At 37.8% G+C, this 22,532-nt stretch overlaps 4 protein-coding genes across 4 annotated transcripts in view; 2 read left to right on the top strand and 2 right to left on the bottom strand.

Moving 5' to 3' along the window:
- The window catches only part of LOC126758539 (mitogen-activated protein kinase kinase kinase 7-like), a 31,346-nt gene extending 25,188 nt beyond the window's left edge, over positions 1–6,158 (bottom strand). The window contains exons 1-8 of the mRNA XM_050472853.1: positions 5,546–6,158; positions 5,354–5,467; positions 4,809–4,997; positions 4,558–4,737; positions 4,354–4,489; positions 4,000–4,181; positions 3,498–3,905; positions 3,398–3,419 (exon numbers count right to left, since the gene is read on the bottom strand). Coding sequence (XP_050328810.1) covers positions 3,398–3,419; positions 3,498–3,905; positions 4,000–4,181; positions 4,354–4,489; positions 4,558–4,737; positions 4,809–4,997; positions 5,354–5,467; positions 5,546–5,857 — 1,543 coding nt within the window. The 5' untranslated portion in view covers positions 5,858–6,158. The remainder of the gene's footprint in view (positions 1–3,397; positions 3,420–3,497; positions 3,906–3,999; positions 4,182–4,353; positions 4,490–4,557; positions 4,738–4,808; positions 4,998–5,353; positions 5,468–5,545) is intronic.
- Positions 6,159–6,568: 410 nt separating this feature from the next.
- On the top strand, positions 6,569–8,799 carry LOC126758541 (27 kDa hemolymph protein-like). The gene has a single exon (XM_050472856.1). The coding sequence runs from the start codon at positions 7,030–7,032 to the stop codon at positions 7,966–7,968; it is 939 nt and encodes a 312-aa protein (XP_050328813.1). The 5' UTR covers positions 6,569–7,029; the 3' UTR covers positions 7,969–8,799.
- A 2,961-nt stretch (positions 8,800–11,760) lies between these two features.
- LOC126758057 (xaa-Pro aminopeptidase 3-like) lies at positions 11,761–14,228 on the top strand. Its single transcript, XM_050472052.1, is given in 8 exon segments — positions 11,761–12,103; positions 12,185–12,286; positions 12,349–12,620; positions 12,689–12,878; positions 12,881–12,913; positions 12,916–13,494; positions 13,562–13,692; positions 13,751–14,228. Coding segments are annotated over 7 exon segments (1,545 nt in total). The 5' UTR covers positions 11,761–12,103; positions 12,185–12,237; the 3' UTR covers positions 14,042–14,228.
- Positions 14,116–22,395, bottom strand: LOC126758056 (general transcription factor 3C polypeptide 1-like). The gene is given in 14 exon segments (XM_050472051.1): positions 14,116–14,339; positions 14,410–14,681; positions 14,800–14,894; positions 14,897–15,214; positions 15,275–15,428; positions 15,490–16,229; positions 17,357–20,191; positions 20,249–20,345; positions 20,403–20,767; positions 20,987–21,269; positions 21,338–21,547; positions 21,606–21,745; positions 21,811–22,007; positions 22,068–22,395. Coding segments are annotated over 14 exon segments (5,910 nt in total). The 5' UTR covers positions 22,156–22,395; the 3' UTR covers positions 14,116–14,223.
- Between the last annotated feature and the right edge of the window lie 137 nt (positions 22,396–22,532).

A 22,532-nucleotide genomic window follows, 5' to 3' on the forward strand; every position in this document is an offset into this window, starting at 1 on the left:
GGGTTTCAAAACTAGACTTTTTTACTGTCTTATTATATTGTACTACAAGCTTAACTTGCGCCGAGTAATGGTTTTGGAGATACAGCCCTGAAAGAAACTTTGCATTTATTTTTTTGAAGGTTATCTTTTTCAAATGTTGGCCACGGCTACTTCTCAGACGATCCAACCGTTAAGTCCAATTTTCGATGATACGTTCGAGCATTTCAACTGGCAAGTGACGAATGACACGCGTGAGTGTTTGCTCCAAGATCTGAATCAAAACGGTATTGTCCGTATAGACTTTAGACTTTACATATCCTTACAGGAAAAAGTCTAACGGTGTGATATCACACGATATTGGTGGCCAATCGACCGGTCCAAAACGTGAAATTATCCGCTTATGGAAGTGTTATCTCAATAAATCCATTGATTGATGCGATATGTGGGAAATGGCGCCATCTTATTGAAACCAAATGTCGCAGAGATTCAATTTCATAAATCAAATAAGCGGTTATCATGGTGTGATAGCGGTTGCCATTGACGGTTACGTTCTTACCGGCATCATTTTTGAAGAAATATGGACCGATAATTCCTCTTCAAGAGCCCGTTGAGCGAAGCGATGTCGCTTGGGAAGGTCGAGCCACCTCTGTTCTTTCACAAGCTGTATTTTGTAGGTTTTCAATTTAAGATTTCGACGCAAAATGCGTCAAGTCGTCGGACTGTGCTGTGATCGGCGCCGAATCGAATCTCAGCTTTCTTCCCTGCATGCTGGACGTGGTCTATTCGGTCGAATATTATCCAATAATGAATGCTGGGTCCCAAGATGGGTTATGGTGCTGGGAATGATACGCTAAGTAGGCCGATTATGTTGACCATAAGTTGAGCGAAGCGCGCGAAACACATTCTTTACAGAACGAGAATTTTCGTAATAAAGTTGGAAGATTTGTAAACTATTTTCTGGCGTAAGTCTTTGTGTATTCAAGCCAAGAACTACTCAACCGTTCCTAAAAAATTAATTTTTCGAAATTGAATCTTGTTGCAAAGTTACAGGAATGAGAAAGTAAGTAAGGTCTATAGAGGGCGTGGCCCAGACACCTGACAAATTTTCAAATGTGTTTTTCTCGAAGCTACACTTGCGACCAATATTTCTGAAAAACTGTTGCATCGATTGCTTTAAAATTTAAATGGATTATGTGGCTATCCTCCGAACTAAAAATTTTGAAAAATAACAAACCATTTTTGTTTTTCATGAAATTTTAGGGTTTCATGTTTAAAAGCATTTCAATTTCATTTTTGAATTATATCCTTTGAAAATGTCAAAAAAAAAACCATGTAAGCCCTTAAACACAATCAAAATTCGATTAAATCTTAAAAAAAGGACTAAAATTTTTCTGTTATTAAATCTTGTACCCACGAAGGATAAGTTTTCCAGAAATTAACCTGCTGTTATCCGTAGGTATTTATAAAAAGCATAAAAATGAGTTTCAGTTAATACGAATGGTGCTTCCCGAAGCAGCACACAACAACAAATACATAAATTACTGTCGCAGAAATGCTGCAGACAGATCGCCACCACAAAAGACAAAAAAAAACAACAACAATATGAGTCATTTATAAATACCCAAATGTAATGTACATACTATATGTATGTAAGAGTTTCTTTCTTGTAGGAATGTGTATATGTATGTATGTGTGTAAGGACATTTCTTCATCTTTAAAAATAGCCTGTGTAACCAACCATCTGTTGTGATTTTCGTAAGCTGCTTAACAATTTTGTTTTATATTATTTTATAATATGTCGTTATTAATCTTTTTAGAATGCTTATTTTGTGTGTGTGTATGTGTGTTTTCTATAATTAGTTTTTGTTTTTCGAAAATCGCTTTTGAGTGATTGTAGTTTGCAGAATGCACAAGTCAAGTCTGCTGGTGTAAAATAATAAAAAATGTTGTTATTTTTTTTTTTGGTAACTTGGCGATTTTTGAACTCGATTTAAGGAAAATTGTTAACTTGGAATTTTGTTTATATTTAAAAAAAAATTTAACTAAAGTTTATTATAACCAAGTTGTTGTTGTTGTAACGTCAGAAAATGTTTTAAAATAATTTTAAAGAACTCTGCAAAATAAAAACCGAATCCGTAGACTCGTTTGTTGTGGGAAGTTTTTTAACTATCGTATCGTAACGGTTGTTGTTGTAGCGGCAGAGAAATATGCTGAAGAAATTTCAAGGAATGGTACCTTGGCTGGAAAAAAAGCTGGATCAGTTCCGGCTACTTAGACCCGACTGTCGTGCGAACGGTTATCGTAGCGGTGAAATTAATCAGAACGATATTTGCCCAAAGGACGTGAATTGAGGTAAAAATTTAGAAATACTAGGTAAAATTTTTTAAGGTTATGCCCAATTTTTTCAATCGTACTAAAATTTCATGTTCTTGCTGCAAAAACTTTAAAAAGGACTAGTTTTTTTTAAGATGGGCTGTGGGGTTCAGTGTGGTGGTGGGTGTTATGGTGGTTGTTGTTGTAACGCTTATCTAGTTATTTAACGGTCGGCCAAGGAGGACGGGCGAGGGTGCTTGGTTAGTCCTGCGTGGACCGATTTAAAAAAAAAATGAAAATCAAATATTAAAATTAAAAGATAAAATTATAAAAAAATAAAATTAAAAAAAAATTAAATTACAATTAAAAAAAAAAAAATTAATTAAAAAATTTCAAAAAATTAATTTAAAGTTTTCAAAAAATTATTTCATTGTTTAATTTAATGTGCAATTCATAATAAAATTATAAAAAAATTAATTAAAAAATTTTTAAAAAAATTAATTAAAAATTAAAAAAAAAATTAAAAACATTTAAAGAATTAAATTAAAAGAAATTTTAAAACTAAACTTAAAAAAATTAAAAAAAAAGAAATTAAAAATTAAAAAATATATTTGAAAAAATAAAAATTTTTAAATATGATATAAAAAAAAAGTTTAATTAAATAAAACAATATTATTGATATTAAGGTCAAATAACTATATCAGTTCACATATTGTTTGATTTATAAAAATTTAAATTAAAAAAAAATATTTGAAAAAATAAAAATTTTAAAATATGATATAAAAAATAATTTATAATATAGGGCATCAAATCAAAATAATAACTGTTTAATTTATAGTTTGGCTCATAACACGGCTCTGCAACTCAGATAAATTCATAGTTCTTATTTATGCATCACTTTCTTATATTGAGGTTATGTATTGAGTAAAATTTTGGGTTTATAATAGTTACCAAAGAAAGATATTTTCTAAATTCTCTCCCAACGGCTGTTTTTGAATGCAATTTTATGTGCTAACTACAACTATATAGAATATTGCGAGATTTTAAAATTCGTAAATAAATAAAATACAAATTTCTATGTAATTTTAGAACTAAGTTCACTCACCCCGAAATAAATCCCAAGCACGCTGTAAAAGCACAAAAATAAAATATAGTTACAGGTTATATATAATTAAATTCGATAATAAATGTATAGCTCAACTCACAGGGTCCACATCGATTGACAGCGGATTCATATTGAAATTAGCTTTTTGCGTTATGCCGTTGCGTATAGTTTCATAACGTTTTGAAGCCGAAGGTGACGGTGTCATATTGAACATATCTCCACTAGTGTTCTGCTGACTTGAGGAGGATTCAGACTCTTCGGGTATAGCATCCCAACATGTTAATCCAGCTATACGTGCGGTTGGTACAGGTGTTGTTGGAGGCACAGTGAAGTTGGAGTAACCCTCTGTGCTGTTTGTAGGTGTTATCGAGGAATCTGTTGTGTTTGTGTTATCTGCTGTATTTGTTGGCGTTAAATCTAAAGTAGTGCTGGAGTTTTCGGTGGACCTCATACTGCTGAAATCAAGTTGATAACTGTCAGTCGATTGTGTGGAATCCGTGCAGACAATCTAAGAGTACATACAAAATCAAAATGTGAGTAATATGAGAGAATCAAATTAATCAAGAAGTGTTTTTTGTGTCTTTTCTGTAGTAATAACCAACCTGAAGATGTTTAAATTCATATTCTAACGGCACGTCAGCTCCCGGGAAATCAGCCGTTACCCTTTTCATAAAAGCCAACACTTGTGCCATGGGTGGACGCTTTGCTGGCTCCTTCAGCCAACAATCTTGCATAAGATTTTGTATTGGTTGCGGTATTTTAGCATTCATTGGAGGACGATGGCCTGCAATAAGGGAGTGGAAAAAAGTACTATATAGAAAACTATCGAAATTGATTTGGAGAAAAATTCAGAATGTGAAAACTGTACAATATTTATTATTTTTTGAAATTTTGTATTCTTAAAGACTATAATTTTGACAAAAGACACACTTATCACTTCAAGCCCAACTTCTCACCTTTGTGTATTTGCCATTGTATTGAATAGGCGTTTGTGATTTCGGCAAAAGGCTGTTGGCGCATCAGCACCACCCATAGCACTGTGGCCCAACTGAAAACATCACATTTTTCGTCATACATGCACGATGAGAAAACCTACAATTTTAGTGGAAAATTTTAAAATTTTGGTAAATGAAATTATCTAGAGATATGTATAAACTTACCTCTGGTGCCATGTACACAGCCGTTCCGCGATTATTAGTCATCTTTGTAGCCTGATCTGCAACAGTTCCGAAATCACAAATCTTCAAATGACGTCCCTTGTTCGTAAGTAACAAATTCAGGGGCTTTAAGTCACGATGAATTAGAGGTTTAGGTTTCATTGCATGCAAATAGGCGACACCCTATTTAAAATAAATATTATTTTACTAGTAAAACAGTATATAAAAAATTTGTTGAAAAAGGGTTAGCTTACCTCTGCACATTGACAGGCCCAACTCATGGCATGCGCTGTCGAATAGTAGGGTTTCACCTTGCCATGTAGAAATGTGTGTAAGGAGCCACCTTCCATAAACTCCATTATGAGGTATATTGATTGTTGATTTGCAGTTATTGCATAAAGCTCTATAATGTTGGGATGGCTTACCCGAGATAACTGTCGTACCTTTACATATGAAGAGTAATAATGAAACTTATTTAGAAATACTTAAAATACATTTTTTTATCAAATAAATACAAGAAGAAACGTTAACTTCGGATGCAACCGAAGCCTTCACAAATAAAAAAGTTTCCATAAAAGAAAATTGATGTTGGTGAGTCAATTTGTATGGGCAGCTTAATGCTGCTCGGGGAAATGGATGTGTGCAAAATTTCTGGACGATATGTCAAAACTGGACATGACTAAATCGATCTCCGGCTACTAACTTTGTGGAAAACTTAATATCCCCTGTTCAGGGTATACAAATTTAATATAAATTTTCATATAGATATTAAAGAAATCAAAGAAATCGCGATAACTACCTCTGTTTCAATAGCTTCCGCTTGATCCGGATTAGCCATGAACTCTTTTGCGGCTACCTGTCGATCCTGCCATTTAACTTTGTAAACAACACCAAAGGAACCATGTCCGATTTTCTGTAACAAATAGCATCACGTATATATGTAAAACTAATTGAAACGATCAGCAGTATTTTCAAAATATTTTCCACATACTTCTTCGAATATAAGATCTTCAAAAGGTATGATAGGTTTAAACTGCTCCAAACCTTCAGTTATACAAGGCAGATATGTTGTAAGACTTGGTTTTGAAAGTGTAGGAGAGGGCGATGGTGCATTTATAGTCACGGCTTTGGTTTTTGGTGAAGTCACCATTTGTTCTGCTGTATTACTTGTGGAATCCTCAGAATTTAAGGATGGTGAGGATGAAACAAGCGCTGTCGCTGTTGCTGTACCATTTTGTGACGAAACATCTTCGGCATCCGTTCCAGCAGGCATGTGATTGGTGGTATTTTCTAATTCTGCCATCTGCAGATAACACTTTATTAGGAATAAATGGTGTATGAAGGCTCCACAGCTGTTTCGGTATGGGCTAATGTAGCTGGCGCTTCCAGCGTTGAAACGCAAATTGTTTTGCTTTTATCTTTGTTAACAACTAACACATTCTGGTACTTCAATTGCACATAATTATGTTTATATATTGCCTTTATAAAATAACGAAAACTATTGGTTTATGTGATATTAAGAGCAAACTACAGATATATGAAATAAATAGACTAAATAATTAGAAATTAAAGTTACGACAATTTTCAATTAAAATTATTCACTTTTTAATCGGTTATCAGCTGTCAAAAATATAGGATGTCATGTTAAAGAACAATTTGAAATTAAAGCTTAAAGAAATGTGCGACATCTATGTGATTATATAGAAACACCCGAGAACTGACTTGAGAATAGAAATGTGCTTATATTTTTTACCGTGCATTCCGTTTTAATAATAAATTACGTTACGAAAATTGTATATATTTTTCCATGCATTCTTACATTCTACGAATCTACGTTTACGTTTATTACGTTCTCTGCCGTGCGAATAAAAAAATGCATATATTTTTCACCGTGCATTTTTACATTCCGTTTTAATTATAAATTACGTTTACGTTTATTACGTTCTGTGACGTGCGAAAATAGAAAAGTAGAAATATTTTTTACGATGCATTTTTACATTCCGTTTTAACTATAAATTCGCTACCTGAGAAATTTTCCTATTCGATTTTTTGTTATAAACGCCATCGATCAAAGATTCAATAAATTGACGCAGAGTGGACAACATATTGCAATTTGTTATTTACCAACAATTGCAATCTCAATCCGTAATCAACAAAGGCCAAAGGCGAGAACAACTTAAAAACGACGAGAGTAATTTTGGTCGTTTTCTTTAGCGCTTTGTTTTAATAATCAACGAAGCGGCCCTCACTCATTCGTCTATAGAGACTTATAATTATTATCAACTCAAGTCGTGAATTAGCATTACCATCGAGGTAGATCATTCAGTCTTTGTTTGCCAGCGAAATATTATAGTTGATGTTTCAGTTAAATTGTGCATTGTTCAAGATATAAAACAAAGTGTTCCGTACGCAAAAGCTGTTCAAAATCTGAAAACCTTAGTGCCTTAGCAACTGATACCTGCCGCGTAGAGCAAAATGAAATTGTCATCAATGGCAAAAACTTTGCTGTCAATAGCTTTTTTTACAATCGTCATTAATTGTGTTTTGGGTAGCAGCTCTTCGTCTGGCGACATAGACTTAAGTCAAATAAATGTTAACGACCTGAAGCAAAACTTACCTCCAGAGTTTGCCAATACAAATTTGACACTGGACGATGTTAAGACTCTAGTCCGCAACAAATGTATTGAAGTAGCTGGCAAAGAAGAGGGCGAGGCCGCATATACTGAGATTGTAAATGCTGTACCAACACTTTCCGAATGTGCTACAAACATACTTAACTTTACTGCACTGCAAGCGGAAATTGAAAAAGCAAGCCCGGATGGTGAATTGGATGTTGTTTTTAATAAATATTGCAACAAACAGCCCGAGGCATTAACTTGCGTTAGTGATTTCAACAATAAATTAGCAGCGTGTCTAGACAAAGAGGAGAAAGAACATCAAGATGTCTTCATGCGCATCATTAAAAGTCTGCTCAGCTTCATATGCCACAAGGGTGGTGATCAAATAGCGCTGTTTATAGCAGAAAAAGGACCAGAATGTCTGGATTCAAAGAAGGATGATATTCAAAATTGTATCAATAGCACATTATCAAGTTATATCCCGAAAAATGGATTCGATGATATCAAATCTTTGCCAAAATTCGTAATGGGAATGAAACAATGTAGAGAAATGGAGGAGCTGGAGAAGTGCATTGTGCAGAAGTTAGAAACCTGTAATGAAATCACACCAGCTAATATTATGGAATCAATGTTCCGCTTTATTAAAAACGAAACTATCTGTCAAAATGCACCCCGCGTAGCAAAACAAGCATCAATAACAAGTGGTGTGGATAGTAGTGCAATAACGGGGGGCGTAATCTGGCTGATAGCTGCACATTTATTGTACCAAATTATAAAATCCCGTGTGCAGACGTAGGTTGGTTCATACACATATCGCAAACACTAATTCAAGCAAATAGTAATACGGTGTATAAAAATACCCCTATGATTCGTGTATACATTATAAGCACACCCCTTTAAGTGAATCGTTTTCAGAATTTTATTTTTTTTTACACCAACCGATATAGTAATTGCAATGGTAATGCGGATGTATTTAGTGCACTAGTAAAATGTTTGTAAATGGGGTATTTGAAAATTTGTGCTACTTGATGCAAGAATTAAATGTGCCGAATGCTTATAAATATAACTTCGTGTAATATTAAAAATTGGAATCTCATGAAGCACAAACACTCCCCATTCCACTTTAAACATATTTATTTAGGTTCTTAATTGTTTAAGACTTAAAGTTTTTTATTTACGCTACAACTTATAAAATTAAGCCTTAATAAGGGTCTTTGGTCGAAATTACATAAAAATCTCATTTTATACATTTAAATTGAAATATGTTCGAAATTTTTTTTAAATATAATTGATAATTACAAGGCAACTATGTCATATATAACTATTTAAGGTCAATCAAAATATATTTTGTATTGAACCGGATAACTGCGATAACACACTAAATGTCGTGAAACAAATTTAATCGAAATACATGCAAAATACAAATCATGTTTCTAATGCTTATTGTATATGTTTGTACATACATAGGTATATTGTGCGAAAAATATTAAGTGTGTATTATAGTTAAGTAGATGGTTTGTACTTTTGTTAGCAACTACATATGTATGTAAGAATAATATAAAACGAAGTGTTTACTACCTGTAATTGAAATTGATTTATTTCAATAAAGCGAAATACAAAATGTAAATACTATATGGTTTCTTTCATGTCGCAATTGTCAAGTGTCAAAACGCCGCTTGAGAAATAGCCCTACTTAGCAAACGGTATAATGTTACATAAATAAGCATACATACACATGGTATGTACAAATGTGCTTTCGTGCCAATTTCACTAACTAAAACAGTTGCTACAAAAGTTATTCGCAACAATTTCTTGGCTTTTCCTTCTATCTGTTCTTTTTCCTATTTCTTTTCCCTTTTCTGTGATGCGTCGCATAGAATTTCTACTGTTTGTAATTTGAACTTTGCCCAGGTTTGATTCAGACACTCGTTTTCTCACTTATAAATGTACATATGTACATCGGTTTGTATGTGTGTGCTCTGAATTCCGCGCTTTCAAACTGGTTCAAATTTATGTTAGTATGTATGTATGTAATTTTCGTAATTTCCATCAAAAGTTTTACAAATATTTACACAAGTACATACATACATATGTATAATAAACTTTTGCGATACTAGATTTATTTCCTAATTCTATGGCATAACTTCGCAAGATAAATAAGTAAATACATACATACATACATACATAAATACACAAAAATATGTATGTACCTATGTATGTACATATATTATTTTTCATCTATTGTTTTTATATTTATGTTATCACATTGACTTGAGTTTCCGTTATAAATACGTATGTATGTATGTATGCAAACCATATCATTGGGGAAGTGCAACTTCTAAAGTAAGGCGAGCAGTCGTCTGACATTCATTCTTCTTCTTTATTGGCATAGGCACTGGAGTGCCTGAAGTGCGAGAAAAGGAGCTCTTCCGCTTCCTCTGCTTCTCCCGGCGTTTACTGCTTGTTTTCATCCATTGAGACGACGTGACCTGGCCATGACATGACCTGGCGTAGCCGCTGTCTTTTAATTCGCTGAACTAGTATGTCAATGTCGTCGTATATCTCGTATAGCTCATTGTTCCATAGACTTCGTCGTTTCCACTTCGTAAAGGACCATAAATTTTGACATTTATTGGCAACTTTAATTTAAATATTTTATGATTTGTTTTATTTCCATTTGGGTTCATATTTACATTGTATGTACATATGCAGGTGTGCGTATGTACGAGTATTCATTAGCAAATATTTTTTATTTGCTTATAACTGTTTACTGAAATTGTTTGTAATATTCAAGCAGCAACATGCATACATACGTAAGTATTTGCAGTAAGAGTGCATTGTGGGAAGTTGAACTTTATAATACAAAAAATCTTGAACTGAACTGATTTCTCGGGCAGGAACTTCGTGTCACCGGCTATTTATACAATCTTCGATTAAAATTTTGAAATATAGAAAAATTTAGTAAAAGCTGCAAGAATTTTAAATAAAGAAGTTAACTAGGTGGGGCTGCTAGGCTCCATAAACAATCCGATACTGAGTCAGTGATCCCTAATGTCCTCTGGTAGCAAAGCCGTTCCATGATTCGTCACGATACATCTGTGAGATGTTGTTGAACTTGATAAGAATATTGTCGCTCGGAAACATGACCGGAAAGAACAATTGAATTATAAAGTGAAATATGGAAAATTTACTACAACTTTATTAAGTTTTTTATGAGCATGTTTTATTTTTTCTGAAGATTATACTTGATTGCAAAAAGTATTTGCTATGGGATCAGAAACATTTATACATATATTATATATAAACATATCAGTAAATTAGTATGTAGCCAACTTACGGGTCCATTTCTTGAGATTAATTGTTCTCCGAATTTAAAATTCTTTCATGTAGCGCCATCTTGTTGTATGTCAACCAAGTTCAGTTCTTCCATTTTTGGCACAAAAGTATTGTTAGCATCGAACGATAGCATCGCCATTCACCGTAACGTTGCGTCCAACAGCNTCTTTGAAAAAATACGGTNCAATGATTCCACCAGCGTACAAACCACACCAACCAGTGCATTTTTCGGGATGCATGGGCAGTTGGCCACCAAGATTTAAATGAAATTATCTTCAAAAAGTAAATGTCATGAACCAATCTAACGTTTCAAATAAAGAACATGATTTTTACAAATTTTATGCGTTTTTTTTTTACAAAAAAAATCACCTGATAGAAGTACATATAAATTAATACATTTACAAATTCTTTCTTTCTTGTGTATGTATGTACATATATCTCGAATTTTATAGCAGTTTTTTTATAAAGATATATATAAACATTCATTCTAACATACATACATATGTATGTATGTGAGAATACAACAAGTAAGTACATGTGTACGTGATTGGCAATTGTTAAGAGATGTAAGTAACAAATCAAAGTTCATTCTATTTGCGAGCGAATGAAATTAAATTGTTCTAACCACAACGTTTACGTATAAATACGCTTACAATGTCAATAGTTGCATTGAAAACTAATTTCTTCTTAATTAATTTATTATAGAATTACACTTTTACCTATAGTCTCATAAATATTATACCTATCTATAAAGTGGTGACTAACAGCTAATTCAATAGATAATTACCTAATCATTGGTTTCTCTATCCAGACAGCATCCAATTAAAAAATCTGTTCCTTGGTCTACCTTCCGCTAGCTGCTAGATATGCACCTGCAGATTTAAGTGCTCTCATTTCAAGTCAGAATTGGGAGATTTAAGCAAGATTTCAGATATTCCCCCATATAAAATTTGAAATAATAACAAATAACAGTACTAGGTAGCTTTTGTCTTATATATTTATTTTTGTGTTCGCGCCCCCTTCTTACATCGATATGCTTTCTATTGGTTTCCAACAATTATGTGACACATGATACTTGTAACCGCCATAGGTTGCAATTAGGTAAGCATATTATTGAAATCGTTGCGTATATGAAGGCAGTAGCTGAAAAAAACTGTGACTAATTAGCAAACCAATTATAGCGGTTGAAAGTGTTGTCGGACTTGACCTCGACGGTGGTTTTGCACATTTTCCACCTCAGTTTTGTTGTTTTCTTAATTGCGGTTCCCAAGTACATTTTGTCCAAATAAACCAGGAATTATCGATTATTTTTACGCAATAAATATATTGTACATTCAACAATGCACTTAAAATAACCATTTATTGAAAAACAAGTTTAGAATCATATAACTCGAAACTCAAGGGAAGTTAATCAAATATCTCATACGTTTTTATTTTCCGTTTGGGAAGGCCTAACTGATCCATTATTAAGATCCGTATGGTGGTGCATTTGCTACGGTGCTTTCTAAACTGCCATAGGAAATGTTTCCCATAAAACCAACAACAAACACATGGCAGTTATTAAAGTTCGTTCACAATAGCGATCAGCTGTTCCGGTATGTGATAATACGAGCAATCAAAGTGATTACGTTTGACAAACTTATATTTTTATCATTTATTAAACAAAATTTTTTTAGGAAATCGTCAAAATTTGTATTAGTTCATATATATAAAGAAACAAATCAAAAATATGTTTATTTTTAAGAATACGAGGAGAATTAAAACGCTCGGCAAATTTGGTAACGATAATGTGTCAAATAAGCTATATGGCTTGTATTAAATGTGGAACCTTTTTCTCTAGACCACAAAGCATTGTTATCATCATCATCATCAGCATCGTCATCAGATGCGCCGGCTGCTGCAACACTGAATAGGAGTTTCTTGCAAACTTTACGTTCAGAAACATTTGGTCAACCTACTTATGTGACACATCCACATCTTATAAATGAGGGTGAGCTTGTTATTGGACAAAATGTGGAAACATTTCGAGAGCGACGTTTGCGCCTTATGAGTGGCATACAAAAGTACGCAGAAGACCATAAAGTTGACCAACAAACGAAAAAATCAAATTTGGTAAAATAATTAATAAATAAATGCTATAATTTTCTTTTGTGTGCTTACAAACCAAACAACTCTTCAAGGTGATTGTGCCGTCCGCTTCCAAAAAATACATGAGTGATAAGATTCCCTACGTTTTTCGTCAAAATTCTGACTTCTATTACTTGAGTGGTTGTCTGGAGCCCGACTCTGTGCTCGTTATGTCCATAAACGAGAAAGCAGACATCAAATCCATATTATTTATGCGGCCAAAAGATAAGCACGCTGAGATGTGGATGGCGCACGTACTGGTGTTGAGAATGCGCCCGATTTTTCGGTGTTGACGAAGCATACACAGTGCAACAATTTCCAGAAATTCTCAAAAAACACATTACAAGCGAAAAACCACACGTGTGGTATGATATGGCCGCATCAGATCAACAGAGCCTAACCAACGATGTTCAAAATGTGGCTGGCGCTACATCCGCTCCAAACTCACCCGCTACATTTATACAAAGCATGCGACTTTTTAAATCGATTTGTGAACAAGAGCTCATGCGTAAAACGTGCCAAATCGCTTCAAGAGCAATAAATGAAGTAATCAGCGAATCGCGACCAGGCATCTCAGAGCATCATCTATTTGCTGCAGTCGATTACAAGTGCCGCATGAAGAATGCCAGCTACTTGGCCTATCCGCCCGTGGTGGCCGGCGGCAATAACGCGACTACAATACATTACATAAACAATACGCAGCTGACCAAAAGTGGTGAAATGCTGCTTATGGATGCTGGTTGCGAATATGGCGGTTACACAAGTGACATCACACGCACATGGCCCACAGATGGTACATTCACACCCGCGCAAAAAGTCTTGTACGACGTGTTACTGCAATTGCAGAAGGAATTGATATGTAAGCGTTAAATATATGTATGTATTATTCAGCATCGAGACTTATTATTCCATTTATATGCTTGTAGGTACCTTATTGAAGCCCGGTGGCGAAACATTGGACGAACTATTCGATACGATGTGCATAAAGTTGGGCAAGTACTTGCAAGAAGTCGGTATCGCGCCCAAAGATATAGCTGATGATAACGGTTATGCACGTGTAAGTTTGGGTTTGAATTTCAATCAGTACAAATGTTGTTCTAACATATTTCTTGCAGGCCGGTTACAAGTTCTGCCCACATCATGTATCCCACTATCTCGGCATGGACGTGCATGACACACCCTTAATGCCGCGTTCATTGCGTCTTTTGCCGGGTATGGTGTGCACGGTGGCACCGGGAATTTATATAGCACAAGACCGAAAGGATGTGCCAAAAGAGTTTCGCGGCATCGGCATACGCATTGAGGACGATGTGCTCATCACCAGCGACAATAACGTGGAAGTGCTCACGGCGGAATGCGTAAAAGAGCGCGAAGAAGTTGAAAATATATTTCTAGCGAAGCGATAAAAAAAAAACACTCACTCATTTTCAGTTAAACAAAAAACACTCACTCATTTATAATACAAAAAAAAAACAATACATTGTGGTTGTAATGTAAAGACTTTGCGACAAAGCCAGCTTAATTTATTCTGTTCTAGTGTTAACAATCTTAAAATAAAAGGGTATTATCAGCAAACTAGATAAAACGTTTAAAAAAATTGCGTGCTGTATTTTTTCTTGCCAATGAAAATGGCCATACGTGTCATGGCGTCCGCATTCGCAGTCACGTAAGTGTGTTCTGGATCATAAAACTCCGTTACAATACCTAGAAGAGTGAATTTTGTTATTATTTACAAAAAAACAAAAAAAAAAATCAATGACAATCAGTTACTCACTCTCTTGTACGTCCTCATAAGCTGAGAAAAGGTTTACAGGTGCCGGTTTCATCTCGCTTAAATGAAGGCACTTCAATTCACCCAGTATTTCGAGTAGAAACATTATTTCCACTGGTGGCAAATGTGGAAAGTTCGTGCAAATATCCGAAACCATGCAACCCGAACGGCTAATACACTCGGTTAGTATTGAGCCCAACCAACGATCCAATACACGTCGATTAATGGTGCCATTCAGACGGATCCAGGCATGGGGCTTCATTACAATAACATCACTGCAAAGGAATATGTAAATAATTCGTTTAATTTTACCGTTATGATTTAAATTAAATTGTGTAAAAAATATTTGACAGATAAAACGCTACTGCGGATATTAAAATATGATTGGATTACCTCTTGCTGTCCTTTTCCTTGTTCTTGCTTTCTTTACTTGCGCTTTCAAAGCGTTTTACTGGCTTCGGTACACGCTTACTTAACCGTTGGTCGTCTGCATTGACTCTCTAGTATCGTCAGCTAATTTAGCTCTTTTACTGGTGCTAGGTCCATCTGCATCATCGCTATCCGCTACTTCCGCATTACCACTTGGGCTTTGCTCGGCATCGCTTGCGCCGCGTTTGAGACTCACTGTACCATCAGGTCCCAATTTTTCGCGCTCCAGCCTTTTCAGATGGAAGGTGTGCACGACCCACGGGCGTATGTGGGTTTTATGTACATACATCATGGTGGCAACACCAACACGTTTCACGAGATAATGCTCGGAGAGTAGACGCAAAGCGCGCGATAGAAACTGGGCGTAGGGGAATTCACGCTGTGAGAAAACACTCGTATTTTATTAATTTGCTATTTTTTTTATATAAAAAGTAAATACCAGCAAATCCGCGACGGGCACGCCGAGCTTACGCGCTTCAATAAATCGCAGCAGGTCTTCAACGTGCTGCTGTTCCATAGCATTAAAGCCCAATTTGCTCAACTTTGGCTTAAGTGCTTCGAAGGTGTTCTCTGTATACTTCCAATGCGATTCACTATTGAAACAAATTGAATATACTACATGTATAAACTTCCAAGCTCAGCTCATTTACTTACTCTACGATTTTCCTCAGTATATTTTCACGATCCAGTTCAGTCTCCGCCAAAAGTTGGGATACGAACACGTCATTGTGTGCCATTGTCATATCTTTAAATGTGTTGGGCACACATGGCTTGGCTTCCAACTGCAAAGTGGGCAGGTTCACTACAAACACATCCTGTGCACGCGCAAGACGCTCCTCCTTGTTTAGCGTCGGCTCATACTCATCGTTTTTGTCATTGTCCTCCTCGGCCATATTGAACTGCAGTATTTCACAACACAACTGATGCCAATCAACGGTTTTGTTGATCTTTATATTCGCCGACACACGTCCCAGATCTTTGCGGTCGTAGGCGGTCTCTTTCTCGCGCCAAAATGACTCCAGCATGCGTACGAGCGTCAGCAAATTCGACGATTCCACCGTCACGGAACAGCCACTCAATGCGAGATTCAGCAACTTTTGTGGTGGCATCTCAGTCAACTCGCGCAAAATGTTGCGCTTCTCCTGCACTATCAGCTCGATGGCGTTAATGTAGTTGGCATGTTTGAGCACACAGTTGAAAGGGCATTCGATGCGCAGTGTATCGTGTTCGTCATCTTTATGCATCAAGCGGCTGAAATTGATCTCCACCTCCTGGTTGAGGTGGTCGAGTGCGCAGAAGAAGTGCAGGTGCCGCGTAGGCAGTTTGGATATGAAGTCATAGGGGCTGTAATTGATTTTGTAGCTTAAGTTGGCGGGTTGGAACTTAACGCGGACCTTTAAATAAAAAAAGAACAAGAAGTCACGTTAATTTCGGTTGCCAGAAGCTATAATATCCTTCATAGTAGCATTTCCTATAGCATAGGAAATATAAAAAAGTACAAAAAGATCTTTATCTTAATTTTTGTCGGTCTGTTTGTATGGCAGCTATATTCTATAGTGGTCCGATCTGAACAATTTCTTCAGAGGTTGCGTCCCTGTCTTTCCACACAATCACTGCTTCCACTGTGCCTGAAGAACGGTGATTTCGAAAGATGAGCAGCTTTTTGAAAGAAGAGCACGTGTGAAATATTTCAGATCGATAGCACAAAAACTGAGTGACCAGATGGTATATACAAACAGGTGGACAGGCAGACCGACACTGTTAAACCTACTGAGCTGTTGTTGTTTTAGCGGGTACCTAGTCTCTGTTAGGATGGAAGGATTAGCTAAGTTGTCTTTGACGTCATCTAACGGAAAGCCTAAGAAACGTGCTGTTTCAACGGGGTCGGACCAAAGGGAGAAGTGTGTTAGATGAGTGGGGTTGGTGAGGCATGCAAAGAGGTGGACAGTGTCGTGCGGAGACTCATTGCACAAAGGACATACATTGGATACGTCGGAGTCTTTTCTGGGCAAGTAGGAGGTTAATCTGTTACAGTATCCAGAACGAAGTTGCGCAAGGGTCACTCCCGTTTCTCGCGGCAACTCGAGCTCTTCGTCTGCAATGAGTGGTGGTTTGACTTCGAGTACGTCATTCACTGGAAGGGAGTCGGTGAAGGTGTTGATGGCTCTATTGTGAGTGTCGGTCAGTGCCTGTTGGAAGTTTGTTTCGTCCGAAGTCTGGTCGACGTATTGTCTAATTTCGCCAGCTCAGGTCTTCATAGGTTCTCCGACGTTTCCTTCTGGCTATTACAAGCTTAGTATTAGCTAAATAATTCAGAATTGTAAAAATGGATTTTCGAAAGTTTTATAAAGGCAACCCAAGACCCTCACACAAAGCGCTCAAATATCCATTTTTGTATACTGTGCCTTGAAACGGTCGAAAAAAGTACTTGAAGACCGAATGGTGGAAACAAATTTGAAATTTGTATTGGCCTTTGATGTTCAAGCAATAGAATAACGGTAAATAATTTCCCGAACATTACCTGCTTCTCGCTGGCTTCATTTTCGAAGTTCTTCGTATATTCCGTTTCGGGCGCATTATCGAAAATGCAATGATAGTGATCGAGTATACGGTCCATTGAAGACAACGTCTGCCTTTGTTCAGCATCGACAGTCAATATATTGCTGGGAAATTTGATATTACAATCCCAAAAGTTTCGCGCCAAACCCTCGGTAATGAAGAAAAGTTGACCTGCATTGGGCGATCGTAGCTCCACCAAGTTTTTTGCTGGCTGCGCGCTACTAGTTGATGCCAAGTCCATAAATTCCTCTACGGGCTTCATAAAAACACCCATTGCGCTCTCGAAGAAACCAAAGAGAGAGTCGTAAACAAAATATGGTATGCGCAGATAGAATAAGCGACGTTGGTATTGCACCGACAGCGAGTAAGCCGGGCTAGTTAGTTGATTGGGTAGCTTTTCGATGTTTTTGCGCTTATTCGCCACGATCAGTGCGCCATTGCGCGCTATATGGAAGGCGCGTTGCAGTATTTCTTCCGAGAATTTTTTGAAAATCTCAAAAGTTTGTGCCGTATAGGAGGTCTTGTCGAGCGCCGAACATAACGAGCTGTGCAGCACGTTAATGGCCAGCATTGCCAGCGCATCCTGTTCGTCGGCGGGGTCAATATATTTCATAAGCTTCTCTTCCGTTGTCGCCATGCGTTTCACGTACAGACGCTCGAACTCATCGATACTGTCGGGTATGGTGAAGCGTGGTCGCAAAGCGGTAATCGCCTCTTTGCCTTTGGTGTTGTGCACCAACAGATGTAGGAAATGCAAAATGTTTATGAAATGCACCGCCAAAGCATCGCAGTACTCCTCACGCACCGTATAGACACCTTTTAGTTGTTGTAGAAAATTTTCACCATAGCGTTCCTGGATTTCCACATTGGTCTGCAGCATGTGCACCCAAGTGGGCACCTCCGGAATATGCCGTCCTTTCTTCACGATGTACTGCATACGCCGATGGCACGCTTGCGTAGTCTTGTTGCGTATGCCCAGGTTGTGTCTGATGACGTCACGACAAATTTTACCAACCACAATGAGTCCGAGTACCGGCACCGGCGCCGCTATGTATATATAAACGGCGCGTGCTAATTTCAGGAAGTCATCCTCATCCTTGCCCCAGCTGGCGCGCAGCGTGCGCATGTTCTTCAGTGCATCCCGATCGATGGCATCGCGTATGGAGGCCGGCTTCTTTTTGGCACTACGTTTGATTGCCACCGCATGTGGCAAGCGCTTCACGTGCCCGCCACGACCGCCGTGCAAACGTGTCTTGCGCAAGCCCATGAGACGCAAATGTTTACTGCTGCCGTTGCGCATTAACGGTATACGGCCCGTGCGTGTTTGCACCGGTTTCACGTTCGTGCGCAGTATCCACGACCAGCTGCGCAACGCATGCGCAAACAGATGCGCCGCAAAACCGGCTGCGCCTGCGCGATCGCCGGGCACTTCACCGTTATCGTAGTGTGGTGCATCGTCAAAGCTTACAGCGGGTAAAAAGTGAAACTCTCGACGACTTTGCGACTTCTCATTATGCTTGGCACTTAGCAGGCCGAGTTTGGTATACACACAAATGCGGTGCACATGCGTCCAGTACTGGGTGATGTCCTCAAATGTGGCAAAATGAAAATTCAACTCTTCATATTTGCGTTCCATATTGACAGTGGCGAAGCTGGCTTCCGAAGGTGTTGTATCGAGTATTTGTGTGCGCCGATTTAGATACACCCAAATCATCATAGTATCTTTGAAATTTTGGCTCTCACCCACTTGTATTAGACCCATGTGATTTAGTAGCTTCAGGACCATCGTGCAAATGCGTTGCAAGTAAATGCGATTTATTTGATTCTGCAACTCCATTGGCAGCTGTCGTATAAGATAGTGCTGGCGTATGGGGTGGGTCAAGTAATCGTCGAGCACATTGCCGCCCGTCGGCTGGAAGCGAAATATTTTATTGAATATTGAGAGTGGCATGCGTTCAATGGCGTCCAAAAAGTTCACCCAACCGGCCGGCTTGTCGGCATACTTCGGCAGCGGCGGTATGAATGTGCGCCAGTTAAGCTCCGACATATAACTGTGCTGCACCTCGACGCCAGCATGTAAACTCTGTAAAAACTCGTTCACCTGCAGCGATGGCTCCGTCTCTTTCCATGTGCGGAGCAAAGGTTCGTCGATTTCCAGCATCTCTTTATTTTCATTCAATTCCACCACGATATAGAAAAGAAACTCGTGCATGTAACGGGATATGAGGAATTTAGGTGGATTAGGCAACTGCTCGATGGCGGCGTTCGGCGTCGTACTTTTGGTGTCGAGGGCTTTTGGCGCTTTTCGTGTTAATTTTGCAGCACGCTTTCGCAGCATGCGTAATTTATTCTGTTTCTTTTGCTCCTCCCGCTGTCTGGTGCGCAAGAGCATATTTTTTAAACGTTTCACCTCCCTATCCACCAATAGGTGGTCTTGATCAATTTGCGGATGTGCTACATAATGGTATTTACGCATGTGTTCTTGGTATTTTAAGCGAATCTCGTATGCCTTCAAATTGTCGGTTTTCTTCATTTCCATGAGCATGCGCTGCAAGGATTTGAAGCAAATTTCATCTTTGAAACCACGCTGCCGTTCCGTTTCTTGCAATTTATTACGTAAAGTAACGTTATTCATTATGGCGTGCTCGTTCAGCTGTTGAATTATAAAGTCGCGACGGGATTGCTGACGGCTGGTAAAGGTTATACGGAATGGCTTGTCCTTATGTACGTACTCCTCCACCGTGGCTTTGACTTGTGGACAGTCTACGGCCAAGGTTTCGTCCAGCTGCGGTGTGGGCTGCAATTGAGCTAAATGTTAACCACTTAGTTACTGATGTAAATGTGCTTGACATACCGGCATGCTGCTGCTGAATTTGACCACTTCCGCTGGTTTTTCAACGCCCTTTTCTTTCGCCAACTTCTCTGCATTAATCACTTCTAATGCAACAAATCTAAAACGGACAAGTTACAGATATAAGTTATGCAAAAATATTTGATTTGGCAAGTACTTGTGGATGCGTTGGCGTCCCTCATCAACGACATGCGGTACTATCAAGCCGTCACGTTGCATCGCTTTGACCATCTGACGCACCACGCAGTGCGATTCGCTGAGATAATTGGATAGCTCTGTGTGACTGCAACCGCGCGTGCCATGTCGCAAGACAGCGCGATAGAATTCCTCCTTCAGCGGCATATCTACAAAAGAATGCTTATTATCGGTGAAAGCGTCTTTAAAGCTGATTCCCGTCTCCTTTTCCTCCTCCGCAAGCTCCTCCTCTATAAGCTCTTCTAAGGGTCTATCAGGGCTCCGCAAAGTAATCGCAAGAACACTTAGCTCTTTGCTTTTTCCGCTTTTGCGTCCAGTCAGCACTTTCTGAAAAATGAAATGTAAAACACCATTCATACTAAAATATATGTATGTAGGAATATGATTGTTGTTGTGGTTTTTGTAGTGGCAGAAAACATTATTTAAGTAATTTCAAGGAATGGTGCCGAGTTGACAGTTCTTTGCTGGACAAAAATCCAGGTCCGTTTCGGTTACCTAGACACGACTGTCGTGGGAACGGTTTAGGCATATGATCGTTTTACTTACTTTCACCTCAAAGATGCGCTGAAAGAAAGGAGTGAGTACAAAACGCCGGAATTTGGATTTACGTGCAAATATTGGAACCAAGGTGCGAAATTCTGTTAACGGTAAGTTTTGCTGTTCCGACTTTTTTACTAGCTCATAAATTTTTTCTATGAGAGTAATTATATTTCGGGGAATTTCCGGCACGTACTGCGGTAAATTGAGTAGGGATGTAACAACGGGACGATCACCACGAAATTCATGGAAAGGTTGGTGCTTTATCAAACCGAAATGAGCCAATTTTTGTCTAAAAGTATGTATGTAATTAATAAATACTCGTCACCATATATGTGATTAGTGTGTGCTCATATTTACTTGATATAAAAAATCACAGAGGAGTCTTTGCAAAACTGAAATAGGGAATAAGGGCCAGAGGTTGTCTCCCCATTGTAGCGTGAACGTCCTACAGCTTCCCAGAAACAATATTGTACCAGAGTTAAGTCTCGCGGAATAGGTTTATTCCGCGGTGTAAGCACGCAAAAGCGCAATTCTTGTGAGGCCACCACAACAAAGCGTTTATCCCACCTGCAATCAATGCCTGTATTAACAAAAAACTCTTATTTTATATAAATGTGTTGGTCACCTTTCCAAGATAGCTTCGACATTTAAATCACTAACTTCAACGGCTTCTACTTTCTTCCGCTCCTTATAGAATTCACACGAACCGCGTATTTCACCATCTTCAATTGGTACATATTTGTACCGCATAAATTTGTTGGGATCCTTTGAATGGAAATGATATATTTTGTGATATTATCATTATTAAATTTACTGGCGGTACTACCAACCGGCATAATGGGTACTCCGAAATCCGGGTCCACAAGCGTAAAGCGACTCTCACATTGCACAGTTGCTCTCTCCGTTGGTAATTCGTAAAAATCTAGCTGATGGTTGTTTTGTTTGATGAAATTCCACACACGGTTCATCACATCTGATGGCAGAGGTAATTCCACACCCAAGTCGATACTTAAGTAAGCCCATAGTGCTACAAGAACAAACATTAATATGTATTTTGGGAAAATTTTTATATATGAAATTTCAGTACATGGTAATGTTATGCCTTCTAAACCTTCCAAAGCAATTTCTTCTAATATAGCTCGGGAAATCGGACAACGTCGGATGGGTCGAGCCATATTTCAATGAATTTTGTTCCACTATAAATTGATTTTCTCCAGAGCCAGCATTCAGCACACTTTATGAAACACTTAGGCACTACACAGGAGCTGTCATTGTGTACTTTGGTAAACAACTTTATTAATGTTGTTTTATTTTTGGTTTCGGAGATACGAAGCACACTTCACTATCTATTATTTTGTTTAAGAAACTTTAATCATATGTTTACAGCAGCTGTTTCAAAATATTTGTGAAAAGTGCCGTATATTTATATATTTCTCAATGGATGTCAAACTCTCAGTCTATGTTCAGACATGAAAACCTTTGTTGCTCATTATCAGCAACTTCTCGCTCTTTGTTGCCAGAGGTATCAAATACTGATGTGTGCCAATCTTAC

Source organism: Bactrocera neohumeralis, chromosome 5, assembly GCF_024586455.1.
Source record: "Bactrocera neohumeralis isolate Rockhampton chromosome 5, APGP_CSIRO_Bneo_wtdbg2-racon-allhic-juicebox.fasta_v2, whole genome shotgun sequence".
NCBI lineage: Eukaryota > Metazoa > Arthropoda > Insecta > Diptera > Tephritidae > Bactrocera > Bactrocera neohumeralis.

Excerpts from the sequence above, each read along its gene's own strand:
- LOC126758541 (XM_050472856.1), top strand. The coding sequence starts at position 7,030 with ATGAAATTGTCATCAATGGCAAAAACTTTGCTGTCAATAGCTTTTTTT.